At 38.2% G+C, this 20,408-nt stretch overlaps 1 protein-coding gene across 1 annotated transcript in view; it reads left to right on the top strand.

Annotated features, from left to right (window-relative positions):
- The first annotated feature begins 1,448 nt into the window (after positions 1–1,448).
- FREM3 (FRAS1 related extracellular matrix 3) overlaps positions 1,449–20,408 on the top strand; it is a 38,469-nt gene continuing 19,509 nt past the window's right edge. Inside the window, exons 1-5 of the mRNA XM_053460931.1 lie at positions 1,449–6,548; positions 6,856–6,945; positions 16,975–17,121; positions 19,152–19,382; positions 20,119–20,244. Coding sequence (XP_053316906.1) covers positions 1,517–6,548; positions 6,856–6,945; positions 16,975–17,121; positions 19,152–19,382; positions 20,119–20,244 — 5,626 coding nt within the window. The 5' untranslated portion in view covers positions 1,449–1,516. The remainder of the gene's footprint in view (positions 6,549–6,855; positions 6,946–16,974; positions 17,122–19,151; positions 19,383–20,118; positions 20,245–20,408) is intronic.

The following is a 20,408-nucleotide window of genomic DNA, read 5'->3' on the forward strand; positions in this document are numbered from 1 at the left end:
TGTTTTTTCAAGAATCTATCTATCTATCTATTAATTATATATGTGGGGATATATATATATATATATATATATATATATATATATATACACACACAATATATAAATTGCATGCAGGACTTGAGGGTTGCAATTAGTATATAGTAGTTAAGGTAAGGGATTTATCTTCTAAATTGCGCATTATAAAATGTATTGTAATTAAACAAGTCAGTTCCCATAATCCATTATGCATTATTCATACATTTCAAGTGCCCCAACACAGCTATTAATGCAGCACTGTAAGACAACTATAAGATGAGGAAGGGTTTTATTTACACAATTTAACTTAAAATCATTTTCTGCTATTTATTTACTCCTTATTGGGAGTTTTCGGGCTGTAGAACGCTATGGTACACTCATACCCTGCAAACACTCCAGAGCAGAGGGACATTACATGAGACGAGAGGGGCAGAGGGCTTTCAGTCCTGAAGAGGGGCAATTGGGTGGGTGAGGTTATTAGGAACCAAAGAAACATAAAGGAAATTGTCTAGAAACGGTGGAAATAGAGGAACTTAAAATAACTAAGGCAAGACATGGTTCTAAGTTTCTAAAAACTTAACTAAATTGAATGTAAGTGAAGGGTTTGAAGTAGGCACTGCTTATATTTAACCCCAGCACTTGTTCTATCACTTCCTCCCTGAATGCTCTCTGTGCACAGCTGAGATACCGAATACAATAAAGGCTTTCAGGTGGCAGAAGGTACTTAATGGCTATCTAGCTTTGTGAAGGTGCTTTTTGATCTGAAGGGCTATTATGCGACTCCAACCTGACTCCAGCTCTAATCTCTGAGACAATCAAATCTGACTTTTCATATATCAGTCTCACTCCTGCTTTAATTTTCAATATCAAATAGCTGTGAGATTTATTATTAAATGCCAAAGTTTTATGATATAAAAACAGAACGTCTGTAGAGGCGGCGGTGCAACTGTTTCATTCTTCTTCAGAAATCATTCCTGAAGAGTAAAAGATGGACACACATTTTACGGCTTTCATTTTAAGATGGGATCTATCTGCACAACCCTTGCACTCATTCTCCTTTTATATATAAACCCACCCAAAAAATGTGTGTTTGTTTTTTGATTATTAACCCTTATTGAGTTCTTATGTGATTAAAGAAACAATGATAACCACGTGAAACGAAAATCCCGATCCAGAAGTGTGTATACATGCAAAGTCTTTTCTTTTGCCGAATGAGCGGAGGGGAGGCTTCCTAAAGTTGGAATTAGGGATAAATATAATTGGTGGGCTCTGGGCTAGCAGGGGGAGGGCAGAGCTAGTAGATCCCACCTAGTCCCTCCCCATTATACTATTACCTGCTGCAGCCTGTCCCCCACCTCGCACTCGCGCATCTTCACAGCAGACAGCAGAACCGTAACAACATCCTGAAGAAGACATCAAGCATCTTGTAACAATTCTCAGAGGTTTTTCACAGAAGCCCCGCTACTTTCTACTGTCAGCGGGCTAGGACTGAAGCAGTAGGATGGGGACACAGCGGTACGGGACTCACAGGAGATCCGCTGGCTTTCTCTACCTTGTAAAGGCAATTTTGATTACCGTCACCTCGGCGGGAGCACAGGGGGACACCCATTTATCCAACCTTGATCACATTATTGTTGCCAACCGTGGGATCCGCGTCCCCTTCGGAAGATCCGTGTCTCTTAACCCAGTGAAGGACCTCGTCATACAAGTGCAGCCTGGAGATAAGTGTGTCCTAACTGTGTTAGGCAACGATCCCCTATCCCAAAGACCAGGGTTCTTGACTCCAAAGAGGTTCCCCTGCGATTTTGGCTCTGGGGAGGTAAAATACACCCACCTGGGATCCCGTAGCCCTTCCAGCGACAAAGTGAGACTCCAACTAAGGTATGATTCGCCTACAGATACCTTAATTGTGCCTTTTGTTCTCGAGGTAGAGGTAATATTTCAGCAGTTGGAAATTGTGACCCGAAACCTTCCCTTGGTAGTAGAAAAGCTGCACGGACTCAGCAACCCAATCGATAAAAAAATATTGGGTTTCTCCTACGATCATTCAAAGGAATCTTGCAAAATCACACACCTCGTTGGCACAGGAGGACTTCCAAGGTACGGTCAGTTGTTAAACTTTTCTGCTAGCTTACAACGGGGTCTTGATTGTCACACTTTCACCAACTCGGGATTGTATTACAAGCACACTGCCCCACACAACTCACCTAATAGGGATTACCTGCCCATGTTGGTGGAGCTGACTGATGGAACTGGCCAAGTAAGACAAGAAAACTTCCATATCACAGTTAGAATCAAGGAAGGGACAGAGAACACCCCTCCACGCCCAAGCTTTGTGTCTATGATGATGATGGAGGTTGATCAGTTTGTACTAACAGCCCTAACATCGGAAATGCTTGCAGCAGAGGATTTGGAGTCAGATCCCAGAGACCTTATATTTAACCTCACAAGCCCCTTGGACCCAGAGACCTCCGGTTATCTGATAAGTACAGATGATCAAAATTCCCCCATAACTTCGTTTTTTCAGAGTGATCTAAACGAATTGAGAATTGCCTACCAACCCCCTGCAAGTGAGTCCTGGCAGGAGAGGATCTTACAGCTAGAGATGCAGGTGATGGACACTGATGGTGCAACGTCGGACTCATTCGCTTTCATGATTGTGGTAAAGCCCATGAACACTTTGGCTCCTCTGGCTACACGTAACGCTGGCCTGTGGCTTCTGGAGGGCCAGTCACGTCCCTTGTCCGGACCAGGGTCCGGCATGAACAACTTAGTCATCAGCGATGAGGACAACCTAGAAGAAGTGAGACTCAATGTAGTAGGTGGACTTCGGCATGGGCAACTGTTTTTGGCGCAGGAAGGCTCGGGTACCCGCAGTGGACAGAATGGCTTCACATTTACGCCTCAAGAACTCCACGCTGGGTTAGTGGTTTACCAGCATGATGGCAGTGACACCTACAGTGACAATCTCATCCTCAGACTGGATGATGGAAAACACCGAGTGGAACTGCTTTACCCAATTACAGTGTCCCCAACAGACGACGAGCCTCCTGTGCTTAATGCAAATACAGGACTTAGTTTACCCGAGAAGAGCCTTGCCTTGATCTCACCCTTCATGCTCAGTTCTACTGATATTGATTCTGAAGATTCCACTATTCTGTTTGTGCTACAGGAGCCCCGCAGTAAATTTGGGCAGATGGTACTGAGGCAGCCCGATAAACCTTCAGATGGAGAAGGATGGAACTACCTTCAGGAAGAAGGAGTGTATGAGAAAGTAGTGACTGAGTGGTACCAAAGCGATATTCTAGATGGAAGACTGCACTATAAACATGTAGGACAGCACAGTCATCGAGATGTACTGGATAGGGTGCTGTTCGTGGTGCTGGATGACAATGATCCACCTAACCAATCGGGGTTGCATGTGTTCACAGTGCGGATAGAACCTGTTGATGACATACCTCCTGAACTGTACAAGGGGACGACCCTTCACATGACTGTCAAAGAATACGAGGTAACCCCATTCAAGAAGCAGTACCTTCGCTACACTGACCAGGATACTGATGACAGAGAACTCAAGTACATCTTACACAGCCACCCTAGGGACACTGATCTCAATCACCCTGCTTTGACTGGACACATTGTACTTAGTGACCACCTGGATGTTCAGGTGCTGAATTTTACACAAGCCCAGATTAATCATCACAAAATCTCTTACAAACCCCCAGAAAGTGAATTGGGAATAACTCCAAAAGTGTTGCAGTTTAACTACACCGTAGAAGATGCTGCAGGTAACTCTGTTCAAGGGACATTCACTATCTTTTTACAACCTGTTGACAATAAACCACCTATAATCACGAACACCGGCTTTACTGTTCCAGAAAGGGGCGCATTCACGCTTAGTAAATCCGTGCTTGATGTCACAGATCCGGATACAGACACAGATAACATAGTATTCCGTCTGTTTCAAATACCTGTGCACGGTGAGCTGCAGTTTGATGGGGCTATTATGACTTTGGGAGCTTCATTTGTGTTGCATGATATAGTCAAAGGCAGAATAACCTATGTTCATAGCGGTGACGAGTCGACCAGTGACTCTTGCTCCTTGGTCGTCACAGATGGAGTGCATGAAGTCCCCATTACGATCAGAATAAATGTTAAGCCAGTAGATGACGAGGCTCCCACACTGATGCTTCCAGGAGGTCTTTGGGGATCCTCAATTGAAGTTCTAGAGAGGGGAGAAACAGAAATCACCAGCAATGTCATTCAGGGCACAGACCCTGACACCGATGATCTAAGGCTCACCTTCATCATAGAAGAGCCCCCAACGAAAGGGGAGATTTTGGTCAATGGCATATCCTCTGAAAGATTCTCTCAACAAGACATCTTGAATGGTGCGGTGGTCTATGTCCATACATCTGGAGAGATAGGACCGCAGAGACAACATGACTCATTCAATTTATCAATTTCTGACCTTTCTGACGAGTGGGTGAGAGGCGGCAACAAGGTGAAAGGAGTTAGAGTTTATATCACCATCTTACCTGTAGATAGCGAACCCCCAGTGATAACATTAGGAGAACAGTTTTCAGTGCTCGAAGGTGGAAAAAACGTTATTACAACGGAAAACATAGATGCCGAAGACGAGGACACGCCTAAAGATGACATTCTGTGCACCATTATTGTCCAGCCAACTTCAGGCTATGTGGAAAACATTTCTCCAGCTCCTGGTTCAGAGAAGTCTAGATCTGGAACCCCAATCAGCGCTTTTACTATAAGAGATATCCGTCTAGGTCACATTTACTATGTGCAGAGTATCCACATTGGAGTAGAACCCTTAGAAGACAGGTTTACTTTCAGGTGTTCTGATGGAATCAATTTCTCCCAGCGCCACTTTTTCTCCTTGTTCATCATTCCAACAAATGATGAGAAACCAGAAATCTTCACCCGAGAGTTCATAGTTATGGAGGGCATGAGCTTGGTCATTGATACCCCGATTCTCAATGCAGCAGATGCAGACCAGCCCCCAGATGATCTGATCTTTTTTATTACTAAGCTTCCAGAACATGGTAGGGTGGTACAACAACAAACCACAGGCATGGTTCCGGTTCTGAACTTTACTCTGGAGGATATCAAAGAGAGCTCTAACATCGTGTATGAACATGACGACTCTGAAACTAAGGAGGACAGTTTCGAGGTTATGTTAACTGATGGTGAGCATAAGGTGGAAAAGAAAATACTCGTTATGGTTATCCCTGTAGATGATGAGACCCCAAGAATGACGATTAACGATGGGCTAGAGGTTGAAATCGGACAATCGAAATTAATTACAAACAAAGTTCTAAAAGCCACAGATTTGGATTCAGATGACAGCACTCTGACTTATATAATTCGTTTTGGTCCAGGACAAGGGCTACTACAGCGTCTAAATCAAGATGGAATCGTTTTAGGTAATATCACAGTTGGTATGAATTTTACACAGGACGACATTGATAAGGATCTGATCCAGTATACTCATACGGGGCAAGAAGGTATACGTGACCTAATCAAGTTTGATATTACTGATGGGACAAACCCATTTATTGACAGATACTTCTATATTAGCATTGGCAGTATTGACATTGTTTTTCCAGAAGTCATCAACAAAGGTGTTACTCTTAAGGAAGGTGGAAGGGTGACATTAACTACAGACCTTCTCAGCACAAGTGACATCAACAGCCCTGATGAAAATCTGAGATTCAGTATCACAAGGGCACCCAGCCGTGGACATTTAGAGAGCACAGACGAGCCTGGGGTTCCCATAACATCCTTCACTCAACTTCAACTGGCTGGCAATAAGGTTTATTATATTCACACCTCTGAAGATGAGATGAAGATGGACAGTTTTGAGTTTGAAGTTACAGATGGCTATAATCCCGTGTTCCGTACTTTCAGAATCTCAATAACAGATGTGGATAACAAGAAGCCAGTCCTTACAGTACATGGTTTAGTGGTCAATGAAGGCCAAAATAAACTTATCACCCCATTTGAGCTAAGTGTAGAGGACAGGGATACAAGTGACAACTTGCTTCGTTTTACTGTCACCCAACTACCAGTTCATGGACAAATTTTGTTCAATAACAGTCATCAGGTAACCACATTCACCAAGCAAGACTTAAATGAGAATTTAATCAGCTACAAGCATGATGGCAGTGAGACTTCTGAAGATAGTTTCTCCTTTACTGTCACAGATGGCACACACTCTGGGTTTTATGTGCTGCCTCATGCCACTCAAGAGACAAGAAAACCACAAATGATGAAGATCAGCATAAATTCTATGGATAATGGAATACCTCAGATTATTGTTAACAAGGGAGTCCCTACTTTGAGAAGCCTTCAGTCTGGGCATTTGGGATTTATGATTACCAACAAGTTGTTAAAAGCAGAAGATCGAGACAGTCCCAATAAACTGCTGAAATACAGAATAACAGACGGCCCAAAGCATGGGTTTATTTTTAACATGGCTCAAGGCAATGACTCTATCAGGACATTCACACAAGGTGAGTACATTGCATTGAGAACATCCACATGATATATGTGATTTTTTTGTGTGTAAATGATATTGTGTGTTTGCATATCTATTTATTAACTACTGGGAAGGATTTAAAATGCAACCTTACTATGTACCACATATACATTACTTATACTGTAGTGTAAAATTAATATTAGCTACTTAGGGAATTCACTTAAATGATCAACTATATGTATTATGCATTTACAGTCTCATTATTCAAATCATTCAAATGACCCTCCCCCCCAAAAAAAAACATATACCTTTTTTTAAAAAAACTTTTTTTCTTATATTAGGTGATATTGACGATGCAAAGATTTGCTATGTTCTGAAAGACCAGGAAAATGCTACCAGTGATATATTCCAGTTTTCAATTGAAGACAGTGGTAAGTGTATAAAATCCTATATTTAGTTACTAATGATGACCCTCTTTTGTTGAAAATAATACAGCCTTTTCCCAGCACAAATATTCTGTTACTTACAATCAGTACATACAAGTATTATTTTTTGGTGATGTCTCCTGTTTGCCAAGCACCTGTTTTTGTATTTTGAAGTATTCTGATAATTTGTTTCAATATCTCAAAGTTATATAATAATGTAAATACATTGGTGCACTAAAATGTATCACAACTGAGAAGGCTGCTTTTGAAAGTGTTGTTTCCTGTAAATGCTGTATGGCTTGCCCTTAAGTCATGTAAATGGAGTAATGGAGGAAAGAGCAATTACTGAAAGCAATAATCTCTGTTCTAAATGGCTGCATTTCCACTGTCATGTTTGAACAAGCACATGGTCATTGATTCACATGAGAAGCTGAGTAAGTAAGTCAGGGTGTTCTGAACTGGAATATGTGTCAAAATCTTTAGATATAAAAATGTGAACAATTGTTTCAGTGATATTCAGTGATATTCATACATTATTTCAAATTTTTCTCTGTGTGATTTATTATTTTTTATTCATTTATTTGTGAACTTCAATATACAGTGACTGCAGGGACCATGAATACATCCCTATCCACTCCTCATTTTGGCTCTAAAATACTTAGATATGTTACGTATGAGTCACTTAGCAGATGAGACTGCCATGCTATTTGGATTTGAGGGAGTTCTGGAATAATAATATATTGGTAATCTTGAATAGCTAAGCTACTACCACCCCACAAAGCCCTTGTTGTTTGTTTAATTTGGAAAAGTGGGTGCCCATGTATACACCTACATTTCTATATGTATTTAATGGGTATGTCAATAGCCCTATAGATCAAGCTGTGTGTTGATATTGTAGTTCTGGAGAAGCAAAATGGCCTGTCGCATAAGCCTTATTTTCTGCACTTTAGTCATGTATGTGAAATTTTAGACTGTGCCAGAGTACAGGAATACATATTTATAAACCAATACCCAACTTGAGTTTAAGGAATGATGTTCCTAAGCAGTATTAAAAATAGCAAAGACTTAGTCAAGCAGGCCTGGGGGACAACAATATTTCTCTGAACCCTCTGCATTGACCACTTTTCTGAGCAGTATGCTTCTGTAAAGCAAAACAGATATACAAGAAAACCATCCTTCCCCATACTGCTGAACAGTAACATTTGCTAATTCATATATATATTGTGCTTTGTCAGGGTATTTAAATGCATAGCATTATTTAAACATTACAAAACAGTTTATCTTTGTAGATATTTAAGCTGTAGTTTGCCTTTTAGATGCTTGCATTCACTGTTTATAATATGCTCTATTACTCATGTTGACAAGAGAGAAATTCACTAATGCAGCAATTTTATTGTTTTCATTTATTCTCGTTAAACAGTCCTTTAGGTGCACTGCCATTATACTACCAATTAAACAATTCAGTATTAACCATGGCTGCTCCCTTAGCAGACTCTCAGAGGCCCCACATTTTCTTTAAAAATAATTAAAAAAGATAGAGATATCCAGTCCATTTAGTATTGTAGGAGGGATGTATCGCCCATGTGTGATAAGGAATGTGTTGCACATACCTCTTAGATAGTAATTGGTAAGCAGGACTACCTTACCGCTGGAAAGATATTCTGTTTTGGGTAACTAGTAATCAATCCCTAGATCTTTGACAAGTTGCAAATGGCCTGTGGCCAGAACCTTCTTGTATAGTAATTAAATAAAGCTGCTGAAGCCAATCAAATAGGAAAGGAATTGGCAACAAGTGTGCATATTATATTTCCCAGATCATGTCCTTCTATGCAGAACCTTGACTGATCTAATCATACAGGTTTACTGCACAGATTATGGTTTCATAGTGTATATCTGTTACATACCCTTGAATGTCTCTCCCAGAAATACTGCTAATTAATGTATATAACGTTTACTGATTAGTGTGTTTATTAGTGTTGTTTGTTTTTTGTACTGTGTAATTCTATCTCTGATATGCACCAAAGAACTAAAAATAACTAAAGAGGAGTAATTTTCAAGCTGGTATCAAGTTGTAGCTAGTGTTATAGTACAACCATATACAATGAATATATCATAATTTGAACAATGATATATTCAAATCTGCTAACAAATTGTCAGATTCCCTGTAGCTTTTTACATAGTGTCTCTGTTTTCTAATAGCAAAGCTGTTTTTGATGTTGGGAGGTAGGCAAGCTTGAACCTGTAGTCCCCCACCAGTTTAATAAATGCCCCTATCCAGATCCCATATGTCCCTCTTCCATGTCAGTTCTGAGACTTATCCTATCTCTCCATCACTTCTACCTTTACATTTGATTCCTCTATAGTGCTAACCTTTCCTAATTCTCTACCTCCCTTAACTATTGCAGTTAGCTCTACCATAATACGTGTGGCCAACTAGAAGCTGAGTATGCACATACACATGATCTCAGTGTAAGTAAAATTTGTATTACTCCACCGAAAGTTTGTGTGTACCTCTGCACTTGGCATACGATTGGTCTGCATCGTCAAGGTACAAGTAAAAATAAAAAAGCAATGGGGAAGGTGATATGAGCCCTGTGGGATGATGTGAGCCCTGTGGGATGATGTGAGCCCTGTGGGATGATGTGAGCCCTGTGGGATGATGTGGCCCTGTGGGATGATGTGGCCCTGTGGGATGATGTGGCCCTGTTTGCCTCGTTTGCCTTAAATGGAGCCAAGTCGTTCTCTTTCTTTCTTGATTTTCCAGAATATAGAGCGATAGACATATGCAGCCACAGACTTGGACAGAAGCTGAGATTAAGTATGGAGGGATGAGATGTGCATATAAAAAGGTCTGGTAATATGCACTAGAAATGTCAGAAAGATAGATAGGCCTCCAAATGTAAATGATAGAATATAAGCAATTAAATCATTTGTGGTTGTGCCTTTATTTACTCTGAGCACTGAGCCTAATAGTCAGGCAGAATACAGAACATTCCAAGACCTATTCTATTTCCCATTGGAAATGAAATAGGTAAACAGTTCACAGCACCTGGGGGCCTTGTCTATTGTTTAGAGTTTAGAGAACCTTTGCCCCCTTGACATTAGTATCAGCCCTGCCCTGGAGAGCTTTTCCCTCGCTATTCAAAATCTTTAAAAGAGTGATGTATATTACCCTTCAAACAAGATTCAAGGTATTTGGAAAAATCCTTGTGGTTCAAACTAATCCTTATTTATTGTGTGTTTTTAAATCACTCATCATGTCAATTTATATAGCTGTTTGATGAGTATTTTTATACCAGCATGTAATTTGTCGAACTTGCCAAAGACAGGGTTTTTTTTACACATTTAGTCAGTGATATTGTGTTATTTGTCACATAACATGTAAATGTGAGAAATCTTAAAACCCTTCTCCACAAAACACACACTTATCGTATAGCATGGATGGTGGAGAACTAGAGTTCTTTACTGTTGTCTCATCAAATATAGAGAGGAAAAGATAAGCAATTTACCATGCGCTTAAAAAAATCTGATTTTGCTTGTTAATTTTAATTTAAAGATTATTTCTCTGAGTTTTCAGTGTAGTGAGTAAAAAAATAATTTTGAGAATAATAATAATATTTTTTAAATCACTAACATAATAAACAAAGTTAATTATTATTTATTAATATTAATTATTATTTTGTAAAGGATTTATGGAAAATTAACATTACTTTTAGTAAACATGTCTACATAAAATGCCTTGCAGGTATTCCTACTTAAAGGCCCATGTTTAGATTTGCTATTATATCTAGTAGTATATGTATATTGCTGTAGACTAGATCTTACTCATTTTTAATTTAAAACTGTGTTTTCATGTAGGCCCCTCTGCATAAAGTGGATTTTCTTAACAACAGATTTGTCTCTCAAAGAGACTGAAACACAAACTGGTTTCCCATGAGCAAGTCAGGAAAACACACACTATTTAGAGAACAAACCTTCTTAAATGTGATTCAACAAGGGGTTTAATTTAACCAATTAATTCTAGTATTTAGCCTGCTTTAGTAGGATTACAGCAGTTAGCGTTTCATGCAAGAAAACCAATAATCCCCTTTAAAGTGTTGATGTTATTACAAACTAATAAATAAAGGGTATCGGGTCCCTAGCTTGTTAATTTCCAATTTGAATGACCACTTTTTTTTTAGACAGTGAACAAGTAGGTTTAATTTGTACTGAGTGGACCGACTGCTTTGTCTGGGCTAAAATCCCACTGTCAATATCCTTTCATTAACTTTCATCCTTTAATTAACCGCAAATAAATAAAGCTCTGTAAAAGATGATAGTCACTAACTTTATAAGGCCATTGTACGTTGCTGTGGAACATGATGGTGTAATACATGCATATAGTAGGCATGATTAGGCACCATTGTTAGGCGCAAAACACCTACCGGGTGTTGAGTCCCCACTGAGGTTGGCCAAATGAGGTAAATAAATTCAGCATATTGGTTGATATTTTATTATATTTCTTTGATGTTGAGAATCTAAATCCTATTTATGTTGTAGGAGCGCTGCTATTTTCCAAGGGAAGATAACATGGTGTAAAAATTGATTACAATAGAAAATATACAGTTTTAAGTTGTTTTAATAACATATCACAGCATTGTCTACACATCAAAGATGCCTTTTTTAGCTTGGTTTCCTTTGCCTGAGTTGTTTAGCACCTGTAAATTTAAAATCTCAAGGGATGAGCATATAAAAACGTGGCATGCCTTCCACCACGCTACTAAATTCATCTGATGCTGCTGAGAACAAAACATGAACCTATTGTTGTCAGTGAGCTTGATCTTTACGAACAGTCACAACGGTCACAGTTTTATGTTAGAAGGCAGACTGGCTGTCTGGAAAAAACATTTGCTACTTTAAATTGAATGGGATCCACACTTCCGTTGGAGAATAAATCTGATGTAATGATGTTTTAATCCCAGCTGGCAACGAAGTTAGTGCCACACAAAGAATGAGTCAGTAATTTAGTTGTATCAGATGGCAATATGATAGAGAAAAGGTTCTTATTGTGATATTTAAACACTGACGTGATGTATACTCAGGGCATTTGATATAGTATATCACTTTTTTATTTATATTGTAATACAGAGGGTTAAGGCACCTTAATGCCAGTGGTCACCAAGTGAGAGAGGTGCAGCTGGACGGCCAATATATGTAGCCACACATTATGTTTTTATACAACGCTGTGTATAGCCTTTTGTATCCAGCTGATGGATACACATTGATGGACTTGATCTATCACTGCACTATGTGTAAGGATTCACACCTTTTGGCCACCAGCCTACAGGACACCTGCTCAGTGTGCCAGATGGCCAGTCCACACCTGCTTATAGGGGTATAGTTACTATAGTAGGAATTTGCAGGTGACTTGAACATTGAAACTCTCTGATGTCCGTATATTTCATGGAGATTTTATGTACGCTTCTGTTTTGAAAAAGAATAGTTTAGTCCGCAAAGTATGAATCAAGAAACCTCCCTATATAAACAATAGACTATTTCAATTTTCTTGCAGCAGAAACTTACCTGGGTTTCCACCTGCTGTGTGTCAGAGAGGGACCTTGTTTCACCAAGGTGTCCTGAGTATAAACTGAGGTGCCATTGAGAACTTGATATCTGTTCATTTTATTTTTCTAATTTCGTCGAGCTATGCTTAGATTTTTCTTTTTTTATTGCCAGAGGGCTATTAAAACATTATTAAAACATTATTAACCAAAAGAAAATGATAAAATAGATTGATTGCCATTTTTAAGAGTGTTCCGTTGCACGAGAACTAGCTTAAACAATATAAAAAGTTGTTTTTTTAAGATGTTTTTGAATCTTTAAAGAGTTGTCTCCAAAAAGCCATTGGTCTCTAAAAAGTATTTTCCCTCCTTTGTTTATTTTATCCGTAACTAGATGCAGTGATGTGTAAGAAATACTTGTTGATATTCGCTATACTGGAATCTCATACATAGAAGTCATTATTTTGAAAGAGTATTCTGCTCTCGTCGCTCCAATTATTACGATATGCTTGGCTAAGCGCTCATTAGCATTTCAAATTAATTCCATACCCTTGTCAAGTTAATGCAAAGAATTTTTTTCAAACTTTTTAAGAGGATTATTTCACTGCAGGCCACCCAGCCTAGACCAACCACGATTAATTAGGCATAAATATAATTGGTTCTGAGGTGGCATTGAGAACTTGGTGTCCCAAGCCAGAGACATAAGCTTCTACATGAAATTGTAAAGGCGAGTAATTCCCATGTGAATTCTCAAACATTTTTTCTCACACTTTCTTGTTTGAGTTGGGGGCATACAAATGAATGTGTTGTTTAATATTTCATTACATGCTATTGCCAAAGGAATACAATATTGCAGGGCTTTTTTTTCTGGAACGTGGTTGTGTTCCACCATTGCCCAGTCATCAGTGAGCCTGCAAAAGCGGGTTGCCAATACATCATTGGGTGATTGTATAGTATTGACTGCATTATTTAATTCATCATTGTACAGAATTACATAGTTAGTGACCCACCTGACAAATGCAGCCATTTCAAGTATCTAAACACACAAAGTTACCATAAAGTGAGACATGATTGCAATCATAGCCACAGTTCCACAGTAGCCGCGCTCCCAGTCACATGCATATACACATTCACACTCACAACTTGTGTCAGAGGAACCGTTGACAAACTTGGCATGGCATTTGTGTAAGTAACGTGAAATTGGTCTGCAACAAGGATTAGTAACTTCCTGAATTCTTGTTTACTAAATACCATGAGAGCGGTAGTCGACAAGAAACCACCGCTTGGTTTTAGAGAACAACAGGTCGTAATCTAAAATGTCAGAAGCTTAGATGTAATGTATAGAAGTTTTACTTTAATGAGAAACATAGAGTTTGACAGTAAAACCACTGTCAAATTCTATGTTTCCATATTTTCTTCTTTTCCAAAACAGAAAATGTGAATCTTACTGCTCATCTTGTTTAATTTTCTCATTGCTCTATATTTGCATATAACATCCAGCAAATTACATTTGAATTTAAGGGGCATACTTTATTTTTCTGAGAGCTACAGATACAAAACTGATATTAAACTAGCATTTAACATAAAAAAGCTACAGTTTAGCAAGGGCTTGACCTGTGAGCAGGCGAGCATGTTAAAACTTGGCTACCCTCAGGTGACCCTTCGCTGCGATCACTTTACTGTTTCTTAATTCTTTCTTACTTTTCTTTCCTCAGATTGAGATCTGAAAACCTGTTAATCACTACTCCGTTTGACCTAGAGCTATCAAATACCCTTAATAAATATCATGATAAGAGAAGGCATTTATTGCTATGTTACTTTATTAGTTAACACCAATTCAATCATTGATGTGGATTTTTGGAAGAATAAATAGGATTAGCTTAATTTGTATTATTGCCAATGTTATTTAAAATCTCAGACACTTCCGCTGACACATGGGAAGACACATAGGGCAACATGGCATATAAAGAATGCAGACATACATTCAGCACATATTAGCCCTGGAGCCAGGCATCAAAGCAGAAAAGCAAGTGGGTCTTTAACGCTAAACATTTGCTTAGCCTAAAGTCTAATAATACTCAGCATATGCTATAACTGAATGCAGTCATATCTTCATCAGAAGAATCTAATAGCAGAGGAAGCAGTCCATTCATACCAAGAGCCGCCATTGACATAATCTCTTTGATTTAAATTACAAGGAAGAATTATATCTATTTTTATAGGAAAGCAGTTGTCATTTCCAATATATTTATGCAAGTGAAATAAAGTTCAGTGGATAGTCATCTTATTTTGCATTCTGGAAGTGAAGATGCTTTGCTGATAACATCACAAGTTAGGATGAAAAAAAAATAATTTATCGCTGCTCGGAAAGTGTAATAATGTAAATAAGGTAAATATGTTTCTCATAAGCACTTAACAGAGATTTTGAAATAGATACTAAATAACATTTTAAAAATAAGAATTTTGACGATTTGAAATAAGTAGCATCGTTTGATATTGTATTGCTATTACAACATATTCAAACCACTGCAAAATTTTGTTCTCTTGCGGTATTCGTTTAATTATATGCTTAATCCACATGTACACGGAAACCTAGACTTTGGCGAGTGATAAGAACCATTCTAGCCTACCCATCTTTAAAAACCTTACACAGAAAAGTGCTTGTTCTTGTCTTATACTCAGGATAGGCCCATACCCATGGCTGGGAGGCTGTTACACACACACACACACACACACACACACACACACACACACACACACACACACACACACATACATATATATATATAAAATATTTCCTATTTTGAGTGCCTTACTTGTAAGGTTATTATGACTACCATGGTATGGTTTCTTGTTTTCAAAAGTATTAAGAAGCAAGTGGGTCTTTTGTACATACCAGTTGAAAACATAAGCATATACCGTATTTGCTCGATTATAAGACAACCCTGATTATAAGACGACCCCCCAAATCTGAATATTAATTTAGGAAAAAAGAAAAAGCCTGAATATAAGACGACCCTATAGGAAAAAAGTTTTACCAGTAAATGTTAATTCATCTAAACTATTTTTTTAAATAAATGATTGAGAAAAATATTTTGGTTTTATTTCCTTCTATTTTCCAACCTGCCCCCCCCCAGTTATGCACATCTGCCCCAGAAATGCCTTATACCCCCTATATGCCACTGTGCCCCATGATATGCCTTTTAACCCTATATGCCACGGTGCCCCATGATATGCCTTTTGACCCCCTATGTGCCACTCTACCTCCAGAAATGCCTTATACCCCTATATGCCACTCTGGCATTTAGAGGGTTAAAAGGCATATTATGGGGTAGAGTGGCAAATAGGGAGGTTTAAGGCATTTCAGGAGGCAGAGTGGCGTATTGAGGGTTAAAAAGGCATTTCTGGAGGCAGAGCGGCATTAAGGGGGTTAAAAGGCATTTCACAGAGCACTCTGCCTACAGAAATGCCTTATGCCCCCCCCATTTAACACCCCCCCCCCCATTTGCTCTGAAAAAACCTTGTCTTATAATCGAGCAAATACGGTATATCCTGTTCGTGATGTGTTGGCTAAGAAAATAGAACAGGTAGTGCTCATTATAACTGAATGAACGTGCAGATGGGAGTTCACAACTAACGGTATCTCTCATTAATTGTAACATTTAAGTATCCTCAATTAATCTTGTCTGTCAGCTGCACTAACACAAGAGCTGAAGTGGCAAGACTGTACATGTCACCGAATTATCCCTGTCTTGTACTTAAAAACCATAAAAAAACAACACAGGGTAAAAGCCTATAGGGCTGCAAGAACTCCTGCAATGTTTGGGATGTCTAAAATGTGTGTTTTTTCTGTGTTGTTAATGTAACACCATACATCACTCAATACATAAGCCATCATCTTTCAATCTTGCACATGGGTGGCCTATAGAAACTTTTTTTTTAGAATGGCAGGGTTCATATTGAAATGATATGATGTAAATCAGGAGACCTGGCTGTGCTGGCTGATACAAATAGTTGGACTGTATGTGAAATCCACGTTATCCACCTTTACATTATGAAAGTTAAGCCTTTCCTAATAATCAAATTGTAGTTTCTACGAAATGGTTAAAGAACCATGCCATGTGAAAATGATGATCAATTTTAAAATTCTAGGTGTTGCTCTTTATTGTGTGTTGATGTATGTATAGACATTAAATAGTGTTAAATGCATTTGTGGTCCATTCCACACCAAGGTAAATATAGCTACATAAATATCACAGCCACAAATTAATGATTCTTGACTGAGCACAAAAAAATATTGTATTATGTATGAAAAGTGATTCTGATACAATGTTTGGAAGCCTTGAAAGTTTCCGATGCTTGGGCAATTCCATTTGTGGCTAAGGTAATAAGATTTCTTAAACTTTGCATCGGAGTCACTAGCTATATATCTGCCTCTACAAATCCAAAATAGTTGAATAGGATAACTTGTTGTCTGAAAATTGTTTTTCTGCAGGAGGCAATAGATTAAGGAGTCAGCCATTTCGTCTCAACTGGGCTTGGATTTCTCTGGAGAGAGGTTATTACACTGTAGATGAAGACTCAAAGTTCCTAGAAGTCACTCTTAGACGCAGGGGATACCTTGGAGAAACATCTTTTGTCAGTAAGTAACAATGTTTGGTTTTATCTTTTAAATTGAAGCTAACTGTGATGGTTTGGCAGTATACTGGAACTTTGGAAGTGAACACTGTAATACACCTCTAACAGCTAATGTTTTTTGCATACCTGGAAACCTTCAAGGTTTGTCCATATTGTCTGGATGAGGTGCTGCTTTCCTGGGCCCCCAGGTCAGTTTCATCAATCACTGAAAAGGGTATTTTGTAGTGGTCACTCCCTGCTCAGGTTCTGCTCACTCCTTGCCTACTGCTGCCCCAGTCTAACTTGGGACCATCACTTAGTGCGGTCAGTGAGTGCTACCCTTAAATAAAATCCTATACACAGGAAGGGGTTTATTAGGTAGCCATACGCCCCAGGGAGGACACATTTTACAGGAACAGTCTAGTTGCAAAAATTGTAAGTTTTATTTTTCATGTGCTGGAAAAGTATTTCTCTTTTCAGTGGAGACAGATGGTGAGTAAATAGAGACAGGCATCTAATTTTCTAACCCCAATAACTAGACAATATGTGCACCTATTTGCATGCAGTAAAATGCACCTGAGTCAATACAAAATGGAATGGAGTGGACCCCTTTAAAGGGCTCAAAATATGTCCCTATACAAGGACCTATACCATGCAACCAGTAGTGGTGGAAAATATTAAACCAGATCTCCTTATACTCCCTGCAGTGATGGTAAATACACACTGAGTGTTCAATCCCACACATGTTGCCCTAAAGTATCAGACTTCAGAAGAATGCTTGCTTTGATATAATGGGGGGGTGTATTTGTGACAAATATATGATGTCAACCTAAAACGATGGGCCTCCCTTTTGCTACTTAAAGCTAATGGACTAAATCAGACCATTTAGTACACAGTTACAACCACAAAAACCCTTTTAATAGATTATTTAATTTGCCCTGTAGTACATAAGCCTGTAATTTTTTTTATGAGAGAATATCAATGTCATTACCCAAATGGGTGACATAGAAGAATATAATAATACGTCTTCTCCTTTTGTCTTCAAAAGCCTTTTATTAATTGATCTGATGTGTGGAAGCAAGAGCATTTACAAGTTCCTTTGGGTATCATGTTTTCCCATTAGCTGGTAAAAGACTAGAATATGACAAGGCCCCCTTTTGTCCTTGTACAGGGGAGGTAGATTGTTTTATAATCTCTGCTGTCAAGGTCATATAAACTCAGATAATCAGTTTTATTTTTCTAGACAATGAACTGTAATTCTATACTATTCGGACGTTCACAAGAACAGAATCACTCACTGAGTACCCTAAATGTTTAGAAAAGTAATTTTTATTATTTGACAAAAACACATATTTTTGTCTGATGCTATGGTAAAGTAGCATTAAACATATGTACCCCCTCCCGTGGTAAATTTAAATTAATTGTCTGTAATGTTTTGGCCAATGTTCCTAGGAGTTACAATTCCAATACTATATTATGTTAATGTGTTAAATTATTTTTACAGGATTAATCAATGAAAACAATGTTTAGAACTGTTTTCTTCTGGTGTTAATATATACCGGTATTTTATACTTGACAAGTGGGAAAGGCTAAAATCACAAAATCAAACACAGGTTATATTGTATATAAAAAACCATAAAGAAATACTGAAAAGTCATATGTATAATACATGCCTGCATACATATAAAATTGCAGGAATGAATCCTCATTAATATAATTCATAGGGTTGGAAGGAATTATTAAGGCATTAAAACATGTATGGTATATATATGAAATATTGTACACATATAGCATGTTTACTGTGGAATATATTGTGAGTTTTAGCACATGAACATATTTTGGTTTGAAATTATTAGTAACATTTTTTAACAAATTGATTTAGTTTTGGAAGCAAATATTTTTTTCTTTTTTTAGGTTTAGTGTTAATTTTCTTTTTTTTGGTTTTCCTGTTCTTTTTTTGTCTACATAAGTACATGTTTCTGCTTGCCTAATTCATTGATCCGTTGTTGTGATTTGCCCAATTAAGTAATTATTCCTTTATGCCTGATCTTTAAGGTATAACCACCAATGATGGCACAGCTGTCAAAGATAAAGACTTTAAAGGAAAAGCTCAGAAGCAGGTCCAGTTCAACCCCGGGCAGACAACAGCTACATGGAAAGTTAGGATAATAGCAGATGATGAGTATGAAAACTTGGAGACCTTTCAGATAGTTTTATCTGATCCTGTAATGTCTGCATTAGAGTCCCCTAAAGAGGCAAGCGTTGACATTGTGGACCCTGGTGACGGTATGTGTGTCAGTGCAGAACTGAAAAGATATTACACAGAGATGTTTTATCAGTGTATTTTATCTCATTACTCACTACTCCATTCTTTATGTTAATTTTGCATTCCCTTCCCTCCTCTTCCTCCTTTCTTTACCCTTATCTACGCCTCTTCTTCTAATCTCTCTACCCTGTACCTCTTAACTACCATAGTTTTCCTCCCCTGTTCCCTTTGCTTTACAGGTCTGTGTCTCCATCAACACAAATCTACCTACTACAGCTTCCTTTCCAAATTACATTCACTGCTTGATGGGCAATTATACCTTGCTAGGATCATATCAAGTATAGATAAAATCAATCCAGAACTAATTGAATGATAGTATAAAGATATTCACACACCAAAACAGTGGACAAAACATGGATTTTATGTGTGTCGCGCAACCATTCAAATAAATAAAATAAAGTAATTTTATGCCTCTGATGCAATATTCCGTATTTCAGATTTTATCTTGTTAGCCCAGTAGTAACTGTGAGGAACACTGGGCTAAAAGTCAGATGTTCCTCAGCTCTGATCTAAAACAACTTAGAAAAAAGACTACACATGGTGATGGCTATGAAACCAAAAGTGTACCCCCTCTTAGTGCACAGATTCTTTATGCCATATTTAACTCAATCTGTTCCTCTTTCTTCAATTAAATGGGTTTACATGTGCCAGATTATGGTAGAGTCTGATATCCTGATTTTTTGCCTTTCTCTACAGAATCAACTGTATATATTCCACAAGCAGAATATAAAATTAACGAAGATATCGGTGAACTGTTAATCCCTATTAGAAGATCTGGAGATATTAGAGAAGAACTCATGGTTGTGTGCTCAACACATCAAGGTAAATCATATCAAGGATCGTCTAGATTATGACATGGACAGCAGGCCCCTCTTTACCTAATGTATTGGTTTGTCTTAGTCTGTCAATTCTAGTTTTGTCATACATTTTGAATGTATGTTCTGTAAGAAGAGCTGTGGAAATTGTTGGTGCTATATTAATTAAAC

Source organism: Spea bombifrons, chromosome 1, assembly GCF_027358695.1.
Source record: "Spea bombifrons isolate aSpeBom1 chromosome 1, aSpeBom1.2.pri, whole genome shotgun sequence".
NCBI lineage: Eukaryota > Metazoa > Chordata > Amphibia > Anura > Pelobatidae > Spea > Spea bombifrons.